Raw genomic sequence first — 11,737 nt, forward strand, 5'->3', positions numbered from 1 at the left:
GGTCATGACGTTCGGGCACGCGGGCCTGGCTTTGCAGCCCAAACATGACCCAAGGCGTGTTGTGTGCAGGCACGTGTCGGGTTAGGCCCATGATGACGACATGTGGTTGAGGTCGCCAGGTTTGTCTCTAACGAGTGTCCTGTAAATGATCCTCAAAAAAAAAAAACGAGTGTCCTGTAAATTAGCACTATTCGCCCGTGAATGCATCCGAACGGGTCTGCGGACATGAATACGAAAGGCAGCCATCCGCCCGCATTCCCAAAATATTCACCCGCATTTCAAACGAGAAATGAACCAAAATGATAAAATTAATGCAAACTGAACCTAATTCATGCAAAGTTGGACATGTCACATTAAATCGGGCGATATTTGACAAGTTCAACTAACCTTTTTTAGAAACCTAAAAGAATACACGGGATATCGGATTAATCTCATACGCATGGCCTTCCAGGCTGGTGGAACCTTCGTTGTAGTCCTCCCAGCGGCGGAAGGGTGCATATGGGCCGCGGCATCGCTGATTGGCCGCTTGGCTTCCTCCGCCATCGGCATCACGCGCATGACTGCTTCGTCAATGGACGCCACCGCAGTTCGCCCGCCCCTCGTCTTGCCATTGTCGGCGACGAGGGCAACGACGTGTAGTGACTCGATCACACCAATCTTGACGAGTTAGTCGTTGAGGCTGAGGCAGTGTCGGCGCCGTACGGACGTCTCCGCGGTGGTCCTAGACCGGTCCTCCACCTAGGCCAGTGCAAAGTCAGGGTCAACAAGGACCCAGTCCAGCGCGGCGTCCGACATGACGAACGCGGCCTGGCGCTTCATGTTGCGCTGCTCCGCCGACTCAGCCACCATCAAAGGTGTTGCATGATGATGTGTTGTAGCCGCCATGGTCGTGGTAATACATGAAGCGCCCTCGCGCGTTCACAAGCGTCAGGGATGGCTCCTTCACGGCGACGGGGCGATGATGGCGACACCCACTCCTTGTCACGCCAGAGACGTCTTGGCAATGACGTTCGTCGGTCTAAGCGGCCAAACGTGTTAAGCGGCGGCTCCTCCTTCACCTCCTCTTGACGCGACGTTCGATTTGGAAGCCGCGGTAGCACGGGGTAGGGCGGCTTCTCCTTCACTTCCTGTTTATGCGGTGGCGACGACGGCGCCGGTCTACAGTTACCAGAGCGACCGCTCAAGCATGACCTCCAGCTGCCCCTGGAACTCCAATTATGGCACAATCAAGAATGCTCCTGCTTTGTCCCATCGATGTTTCCTGGAGTACTTGGTTCCAGATTTGGCCAACATGGTTCTCTTTTAAATTCTACAATTTGATATAAGAGCAACATTGTGCAGCAAAGTTGAAAAAGTATTTCCATGACTCAAAAAGGCTGAAGTTAGTACTTGAATAACCTTGTTCCAAGAATGAAAAATTAAACAAAAGCATACGTATTAATTAACAATTTTAAAATAACTCAAACAAGCAGTAATGTACACCAAAATGATCAGTATCATAATCACTTTCTTTTGCGGTGGCAGTATTATAGTCACTAATAACTGGAGTAGATCAACAAATGTGCATTATAACTCACTCTGGAGTATCAATTGCCATGAGCTTGCCAAGCATGAAATAAGCAGACACTAAGAAAACCAGAATGTAAATCTGCTACGATCATGCTGGTTGCCACAATCCAGACACTCAAAGATACAATACTAAATACTAATTGACCATCATTGTCTTGCTTAAGCTTCACAACTGCAAAGAGAACATACTAAACTGACCGCGATTACATAACTTTTTCCCTTGTTTCAACTGCCACACTGTAAACTAAACATACTAAAGGCATGTTCGGATCCTCTCCGCTCCCGTACAGCAGCTCCCAGAGCGGAAGGAGCGCCAGCACAAAAGCAGGGAGCGGCTTGAAACCAACTCCTCGAGCAGAGCGGAGTTAAGGGACGGGAGAGCTTCCGAACAGGCCTTAACATTGACCATGGTAACTACTTAGACAGTCCAGCTTGGAAGCAAAACACTTGGAGCGTCATCTATGCAACAAGCCAAGAGCAGCAGGTCCTTGTTACAGGATGACAGTGGGTCCTCATGGCGATGGCAGTCTGCCCATAGCACGATCTGAAAAGATACAGTTGATTAAGCTTATAACCATGCTGTAACTCTTTATTCCGACTAATTAGGTATGAAATCTAAAACAATAACATTATTCAGATTTACTCCCTCCATCCCATAATATAAGAGCTTTTTTTACACTAGTGTATTATATTATGGGACGAAGGAAGTATATCTAAGCCAATTTCAAGAATTGTCGATAAAATTGAATGAGACAGGTTCTCCAAGGAGAGGCTGAAACAAACAAACAACCTGAAGATTACATATAGGCAGTAGGGGCAAGGAGATGCATACAAGATTACAGCCTTGCGCAACCTGCCTATAAGCAGGACTGCAAGAGCAGCTCGGAGCATATGACATTGCAAATGTTCACACATCATAATTCTCAAACGTGCATCAATATGTACCTGGAGTGCAGAAGCTCATGTAGGGAACAACGGTGACGTCGTAGTTTCTTGACCTGCAGGTGTATACCTTACGGACATGGCCTGACTTGAGATCCATGGAGAACACCGTGTTGCCTGTCCTAATGAAAATGAGTCCGTGGCCGTCCGCGAAGCCAACGACCTCAGGTGGTGTCGAGAGGCCACGAGTGCGGAGCATCGTCTTGTGCTGGATAACTCTGCGCTGCACCCATTCCACATTCCCGTCGGCGCCGTCCTTCATCGACCAGAGGTAGAGCGTGCCATTCCGCACGCCGGCGAACCCCAGCTTGCCATCCTCCGCTTTCACGAGGACAGTGCAAGAGTAGTACTCGTGCTGGGACGGCGGCCAGATCACCGACAGCTCCTGCCTGACGATGTCGTACCCCAACATTTTGAAATTGAGGTATGGATCGCAGGTGAAGTAGAGCATGTTCCCCACAAGGACGCTCGGTCGCCTGTCAACAAACGCCGGCTGCTCGACCTCAATTCGCTGGCTCCAGGCACCGGCCTCCGACGAGTAGGTGCAGGCGAACGTGATGCCGCGTTCGCCGCATCCCACGAAGGCGACACGGAAGGGTCCGCCATGACAGTCGAGGTGGTCGCAGCCGACCGCGGCGCAGAGCACGGCCGCGTTGAAGCCGAGCGCGTAGGCCGGCACGCGAGGGATCTTGCACTCTTCACCCGTGACGGGGTCCCAGACGACGAGGCGCTGGCCCTGAGCGGTGTGGAGGAGCACGCGGCCGTGGCGGGCGTCCAGCACATTCAGGCCGGGGCGGTCAGAGGCGGCGGGGCAGAAAGAGGAGGTGGGGACGAGCTGGGCCATGCCTTGGTAGTGCTGCTTCAGGTTGAGGACGAAGCCGAGCATGGGAGGTGTTCGATGGAATGCGCGGTAGCGGCGGAGGTACGCCGGGTCGGTGAGGAGGCGGCGCCAGCGCCAGCAGACGAGGGAGGCGCGCATAAGGCGCGCGGGGTCGTCTGGAGGGAGGCGGAGGAGGATCTCCGGGGCCATGTCGGCGATTGTCCGAGGCGCCGGTGCCGGTGCTGGCACGAGGCGAGGCCGTTTCGGCACGGGCGTGTCCATGGGTGGTTGCTTGCTTCGTTTGATGCGCTAGGGTTAGGTTTTAAGCAGGCTAGTGGCTAAGAGAACGGCGACCGGAATGGGAGGGTCACGCACGCGGCTTGCGGAGGGCGACGGTGGCGGCGTGGGAGGGGAAGTTGGCTCGAGAAGTGCGCGGGCCGGGCGGGAGGAATAAGTTGGTGCGTGATTTTAACACCGTTTGGCGGGAAGCAAATTCAAGCATTGCCGCCAAGCAGCCAACCAGAATACTCCCTCCGTTGTATTAGAATATACTTCCTCCGTCTCATAATATAAAAGCGTTTTTGACACTACACTAGTATAAAAAATATTTTTATATTATGAGATGGAGGGAGTAGAATATAGTACTTTCTCTATTTACGTGCTTTAATTTTGATCATAAATTTAACCAACGAGACCAACTGCAACGGAAGCAAAAGTTATACAGTGAATTTGTATTAAAAGAAGTTTTCAATTATATAAATTTTTTTCTCCTGCCGCAATCGGTCTCGTTGGTCAAAATTGGACCTCAGAAAGCGCAGGCGCACAATATTTTGGAATGGAGGGAGTATTGTGCAATCTGGCGCTTGGCGCCTACCGCGGATCAAGGCACACCGATGGAGGAGCACGTGGCCGTAGCTACTGGTGTGGCTCCCATATCAGACCTCTTCCAAGCCATCAACTTTTTCTTAGAAACTTTTAATCTGTTCGGGCGCATTTGGTTACCTGCATCTTTTTTGCCACTTTGCATATTTGTCCCAGTTAGGACTGGCTGAGCATATACAAGCTAAAAACCAACATCTGCATGTTGATTTATTGTCTGCATCCCCTCTAGTCTGAATGTGCTAAAACGAAAGGCATGTTGTTCGGTTGCGGACTTGTTTGAGGGGAAACACAAGTCCGGTTGTTTGGTTACATCAAGGACAATTGTGTGGTAACCTCCTACTCGATGTGATGAGGTTACCCAAGGCACACATGAAGTAGTAAGAACTAAACTAGTAGCAACAGAATAATCTTAGGCACAAACATAAGTCTTAACCACTCAGAACAAGTTTTAAACCGACATAGTACGATAAGTTCTAAACGAAACTGAAGTCTTAAAGCAAGAACAACCAAGGATTGGACCACATGAGCTCAGGCGGTCGTGGCGAAGGCATTGTCGTGCTCCTTGCACTTGGTCACCACCTCCACGCCCTCGTCGTTGAAGACGATCACCTTCATGGTGTCGGGGGACAACAGCTTGAACGTCAGCATGTACCCGATCATGATCTGGTGAACGGCGGTGAAGGTGGCCCAACCCTGATCAAGGGTGACCCTGCCGTTGATCACCCTCACTGTCACCCTCCATGTGCAGTCGGTGTTTGTCTTCAACTTGAACTCTGTAGGGGTGGCGGGGAAGTGCTTTGTGAAGTCCAAAAGCAATGGCAGACTCTCCAGCTTAGGAGCAAGGAAAACCTTGCAGAAGTGGTTTGGTCCTGACTCCTGATGGAAGTGGCATCATCAATAACATGCAACATATTGGAATCAATAGCAGGTGTAGATGTCGCAGGTTTACTCAAAACAGAAGGAGAATCAAGTGCAGAGCTAGATGGCAGTTCCTTACCTCCCCTCGTAGTTGAGGGAAAAATCTTAGTTATTTGATCTTTCAAATTCCTCATAGTGATCAATAAATATAAATCCCAAGTGACTCAAAGAATAGTGCTATGCTCCCCGACAATGGCGCCAGAAAAAGGTCTTGATAACCCACAAGTATAGGGGATCGCAACAGTTTTCGAAGGTAGAGTATTCAACCCAAATTTATTGATACGACACGAGGGGAGCCAAAGAATATTCTTGAGTATTAGCAGCTGAGTTGTCAATTCAAGCACACCTGAAAGACTTAATATCTGCAGCAAAATATTTAGTAGCAAAGTAGTGTGGAAGCAGCGGTAACGGTGGCAAAGGTAACCGTAGCAATTTTGTAGCAATCATAACAGTGGCAACGGAAAAGTAAAGTAGCAAAGATCAATATGTGAAAAGCTCGTAGGCAATGGATCAATGGTGGATAATTATGTTGGATGGCATTCATCATGCAATGGTTATAACATAGGGTGACACAGAACTAGCTCCAATTCATCAATATAATGTAGGCATGTATTTTGAATATAGTCATACGTGCTTATGGAAAATAACTTGCATGGCATCTTTTATCCTACCTCCCGTGGCAGCGGGGTCCTAATGGAAACTAAGGATATTAAGGCCTCCTTTTAATAGAGTACCGGACCAAAGCATTAGCACTTAGTGAATACATGAACTCCACAAACTACGGTCATCACCGGGAGTGATCCCGACTATTGTCACTCTGGGGTTGCCAGATCATAACACGTAGTAGGTGACTATAACTTGCAAGATAGGATCAAGAACACAAATATATTCATGAAAACATAAAGGGTTCAGATATGAGATCATGGCACTCGGGCCCTAATAACAAGCATTAAGCATAGCAAAGTCATGGCAACATCAATCTTAGAACATAGTGGGTACTAGGGATCAAACCCTAACAAAACTAACTTGATTACATGGTAAATATCATCCAACCCATCACGGTCCAGCAAGCCTAAAATGGGATTACTCACGCACGGCGGCGAGCATCATGAAATTGGTGATGGAGGATGGTTGATGATGATGATGGCGATGGATTCCCCTCTGCAGAGCCACGAACGGACTCCAGATATGCCCTCCCAAGGAAGAATAGGGCTCGGCGGCGGCTACGTATCGTAAAACGCGATGAATCATTCTCTCTGATTTTTCCCCAAAAGTGAATATATGGAGTTGGAGTTGAGGTCGGTGGAGGTCCAGGGGCCCCACAAGGTCGGAGGGCGCGCCCCCACCCTTGTGACCAGGGTGTGGGCCCCCTTCTGTTGATTCTTTCGCCAATATTTTTTGTATTTTCCACAAATAATCTTCGTTGATTTTTCAGGTCATTCCGAGAACTTTTATTTCTGCACAAAAATAACACCATGGCAATTCTGCTAAAAACAGCGTCAGTCCGGGTTAGTTCCATTCAAATCATGCAAGTTAGAGTCCAAAACAATGGCAAAAGAGTTTGGAAAAGTAGATACGATGGAGACGTATCAACTCCCCCAAGCTTAACCCATTGCTTGTCCTCAAGCAATTCAATTGATAAACTGAAAGCGATAAAGAAAAACTTTTACAAACTTTGTTTGATCTTGTTGTTGCAAATATGTAAAGCCAACATTCAAGTTTTCAGCAAAGATTATGAACTAACCATATTCACAATAACTTTTAGGTCTCACATTTACTCAAATCAACGGCATAATCAACTAGCGAGCAATAATAATAAATCTCGGATGACAACACTTTCTCAAAACAATCATGATATGATATAACAAGATGGTATCTCGCTAGCCCTTTCTAAGGCCGCAAAACATAAATCCAGAGCACCCCTGAAGATTAAGGACTGACTAGACATTGTAATTCATGGTAAAAGAGATCCAGTCACAGTCATACTCAATATAAATTAATAACAATGCATACAAATGACAGTAGTGCTCTCTAACTGGTGCTTTTTATAAGAGGATGATGACTCAGCAACAAAAGTAAATAGATAGGCCCTTCGCAGAGGGAAGCAGGGATTTGCAGAGGTGCCAGAACTCGAGTTTTGAAATAGAAATAAATAAATTTTGAGCGGTAAACAGAATGGTAAAGTTAATACTCCCCATCACCAACAAGCACACTCCACGGCTGGTCCAAAACAACGGGTACCGTCCAACTAACAATAATCTTGGGGGAGTTTTGTTTGCAATTATTTTGATTTGATTTGAGCATGGGACTGGGCATCCCGGTTACCGGCCATTTTCTCGTGAATGATGAGCGGAGTCCACTCATCATGAGAATAACCCACCTAGCATGGAAGATATGGACAACCCTAGTTGGTACATGAGCTATTCGACCATACAAAACAGATTATCATTTGAAGGTTTAGAGTTTGGCACATGCAAATTTACTTGGAACGGCAGGTAAATACCGCATATAGGAAGGTATGGTGGACTCATATGGAACAACTTTGGGGTTTATGGAAGTGGAGGCACAAGCAGTATTCCCACTTAGTACAAGTGAAGGCTAGAAAGAGACTGAGAAGCGACCAACTAGAGAGCGACAACAGTCATAAACATGCATTGAGATTAACCAACATTGATGCAAGCATGAGTAGGATATAAATCACCATGAACATAAATATCATAGAGGCTATGTTGATTTTGTTTCAACTACATGCGTGAACGTGTGCCAAGTCAAGCCGCTCGAATCATTCAAAGGAGGATACCATCCTATCATACTACATCACAACCATTTTAATTTCCATGTTGGCACGCCAGGTAAACCATTATAAACTCCTAGCTAATTAAGCATGCATGAGTAACTATAATCTCTAACTGTCATTACAAACATGTTTCATTGATAATAGGCTAAATCAGGAACGATGAACTAATCATATTTACAAAAACAAGATAGGTCAAGTTTACCAACTTTTCCTCATCTCAATCATTTCATCATATATTGTCATTATTGCCTTCACTTGCATGACCGAACGGTGTGGATAAAAATAACGGTGCACATGCATTGGACTAAGCTAGAATCTGCAAACATTTATTTGAAGGAGAAGACAAGATAATATGGGCTCTTTGTTAGATCAACAATAATGCATATGAGAGACACTCAACATTTTCATCGTGGTCTTCTCCTCTCGACCCCCAAAGAAAAGAAAAGAATTTCAAAGAAACACACTGAAATATTTTTGGAGTTTTAGTTTTTTTGAAGAAAGTAGAACTAGAACGAGAAAAACTATTTATACGGGAAAGCTCCCAACAAGGCACGAGAAATCTTTTTGGGTTTTCTTTTAATATTACAAATAAGCATGCAAGGGAAGTAAACTAACTACGCCTATTTTTTTCTTAAGGTTTTTCAAATACACAAGAAGAAAGCGGGAAAAAGAAATAAACTAACATGGATATTACAATGAAAAAGTATGAACACCGACAACTGAAATGAGTGTGTGAACATGAATGTAATGTCGGTGAGCAATACGTACTCCCCCAAGCTTAGGCTTTTGGCCTAAGTTGGTCTAAGCCTCAAAGTAGTTCTCTCCGGTGTACCGAGGAGGATTCAGGGGGTTCCACTGGTTAGCGAGCTCCTGTGGATCCCACTGATAAATAGACTCCTTGTATGGATCAGGTGATGGCTCTAGCTCGGGAGGTGGGGATCGTGTCCCCTCCCAGTATGCACGAATGTCCGTGGGCAAAACGAAGTACCTGCCTGAATGAATATCGAACAAAACAGGTGCAGGCAAGGTAATAATCTAAAAGGTGACCTCGATAAATACCAAATTATAAATAAGTCTCTTTTCCTCATCATGGCGAATAAACTTATGTGCTAGCACGCTGTCATAATCTAAATATATAGTGGGTAGCAGTTTCTCTTCTTTTTCATAGTGCCTAGTGGGTATCTCAAAGTGTTTAGCAAGGCGGGAGGCGAAGATACCTCCAAAAATAGGACCCTTTGTACGGTTCATACTCAACCATTTAGCAACCATAGCGCCTAAACTGTAAGTTCTATCTCTATGTAAAGTGTGGCGCAAAATAGCAAGGTCGGGGGCACTAAGGCCTCCACTCTCTCCATGACCAATTAAACATCTTCTAGAAAATAATGAGTAACAGCGTAAAATAGTGAAATGAATACTAGCCACTCTCGCTCCCGACACTCCTCTGTTTTCCCCTATGGTAATTTCAGCAATTAAACCTTCCACATCACTAGGACGTGGTTCCTCGATGCTACCCTCATAAGGTAATTTACATGTCTCACAAAAGTCATAAAGCATCATTTCCTTGTACTCATCATATAAGTAAAAGTCTACTGTGGGTGGTGATTTTCTAGCATGAAAATGAATTTTTTGCACGAAAGTATTAGTGAGTAGGAGGTACTGATCACAGTGGTCGAGGGGGAAGTCTGTGACGCATGCATTCCTAGCAAAATAATAAAAATCATCATAAATTCTGGCTGCTTGTAAGAATGCATCACATGGCCATTCACACAGCCAAATCTCCTGTGGCGCGAGGAAGATTGTACTTGGGCTTTTCCTTCTCCTTGTTTTCTTTTTCCTTCGAACCTCGGCTCGAGGAGCCTCTCAACAATCTCCTCAACATTTTCTTCTTCTGAAAATTTCTGAGATTTTTAGTGACTCAAAATAAAAGTGAACCAAACTCAACAAAATTGATAGCAACTACTCCTACAAGTGCCTAGAAGCTATATCATGCATCAAAACTACTTTGAACCATATAAATTTGACATGCAAGCTCAAGAACATGGTCACCACAGCAACAAAATTTTGCAATGAATAAAGCACTAGAACAAAAACTAATTGAACCATTGGAGGATTCACATTCCGAAGAACAATCGCCCAAAGCAGTTTTGTGAATGGAGCTTTGAGCAAGGAGATCGAAATGGCAGCAACATGAGCAAGAACACGAGTTTGAGCTATGGAGTGATTTTTTCTAGAGGAAGAAGGAATGAAATAGTGCTAGAATAAGTGGAGGGAGCCCACGTGGGGCCCACCAGATCAGGGGGCGCGCCCTCCACCCTTGTAGCCAACTGGTGAGGCCCCATGGTGTGTTCTTTGTACCAGAAATTCTTAAATATTGCATTAAAATCATACTAAATTTTCAGGGCATTTGGAGAATTTTTATTTTCGAGACATTTATTATTGCATGGATAATTCAAAAAACAGACAGAAAATACTATTTTTGCTTTATTTAATCTAAATAATAGAACGTAAAAGAAGGGTACAGAGAGTTGTGCTTTCTAAATTCATCCATCTCATGCTCATCAAAAGGAATCCATTAACAAGGTTGATCAAGTCTTATTAACAACCTTCTACCGAATGACATGAAACCGGAGAACTTTCGAATAACACTAGGTTACCTCAATGGGGATATGCATGTCCCCAACAATAAGAATATCATATTTCTTTTTGACAGTAGGAAGAGGGAATTCAAAACCTCCAATAGTGATAGTTGGAATTTTTCCAATAGAATTGATACTATGAACTTGAGGTTGTTTCTTCGGAAAGTGTACCGTATGCTCATTACCATTAACATGAAAAGTGGCATTGCCTTTGTTGCAATCAATAACAGCCACTGCAGTATTCAAAAAGGGTCTACCAAGGATAATCGACATATTGTCGTCCTCGGGAATATCAAGAATAACAAAAGTCCGTTAAGATAGTAACATTTGCAACCACAACAGGCACATCCTTGCAAATACCGATGGGTATAGCAGTTGATTTATAAGCCATTTGCAAAGAGATTCCAGTAGGTGTCAACTTATTCAATTCAAGTCTACGCTATAAAGAGAAAGGCATAACACTAACACCGGCTCCAAGATCACACAAAGCAGTTTTAACACAGTTTCTTTTAATGGAGCATGGTATAGTTGGTACTCCTGGATCTCCAAGTTTCTTTGGTATTCCACCCTTAAAAGTATAATTAGCAAGCATGGTGGAAATTTCAGCTTTCGGTATCTTTCTTTTATTATTAACAATATCTTTCATATACTTAGCATAAGTGTTGGGGGACGTAGTATTTCAAAAAAATTGCCTACGATCACGCAACGAGCGGGGAGAGTGTGTCCATGTACCCTCGTAGACCGAAAGCGGAAGCGTTTAGTAACGCGGTTGATGTAGTCGAACGTCTTTGCGATCCAACCGATCCAAGTACCGAACGCACAACCTCCGCGATCTGCACACGTTCAGCTCGGTGATGTCCCTCGAACTCCTGATCTAGTTGAGGCCGAGGGAGAGTTTCGTCAGCATGACGGCGTGGTGATGGTGATGATGAAGTTACCAGCGTAGGGCTTCACCTAAGCACTACGACGATATGACCGAGGTGTGTAACTGTGGAGGGGGCACCGCACACGGCTAAAAGATCAACTTGTATGCTCTAGGGTGCCCCCCTCCCCACGTATATAAAGGAGGGAGGAGGAGGAGGCCGGCCAAGGGTGGCGCGCCCAAGGGGGGGGAGTCCTACTCCAAGTAGGATTCACCCCACTTCCTATTCCCACAAGGAGAAGGGGGAAGGA

At 45.4% G+C, this 11,737-nt stretch overlaps 1 protein-coding gene across 1 annotated transcript; it reads right to left on the reverse strand.

Moving 5' to 3' along the window:
* Positions 1–1,460: 1,460 nt before the first annotated feature.
* LOC119367745 lies at positions 1,461–3,727 on the reverse strand. The gene is made up of 2 exons (XM_037633170.1): positions 2,515–3,727; positions 1,461–2,113 (listed from the first exon to the last, which is right to left on the reverse strand). The coding sequence occupies exons 1-2, from the start codon at positions 3,611–3,613 to the stop codon at positions 2,082–2,084; spliced, it is 1,131 nt and encodes a 376-aa protein (XP_037489067.1). The 5' UTR covers positions 3,614–3,727; the 3' UTR covers positions 1,461–2,081.
* Between the last annotated feature and the right edge of the window lie 8,010 nt (positions 3,728–11,737).

The sequence above is a fragment of the Triticum dicoccoides genome, chromosome 2B (genome assembly GCF_002162155.2).
Source record: "Triticum dicoccoides isolate Atlit2015 ecotype Zavitan chromosome 2B, WEW_v2.0, whole genome shotgun sequence".
Classification (NCBI taxonomy): Eukaryota; Viridiplantae; Streptophyta; class Magnoliopsida; order Poales; family Poaceae; genus Triticum; species Triticum dicoccoides.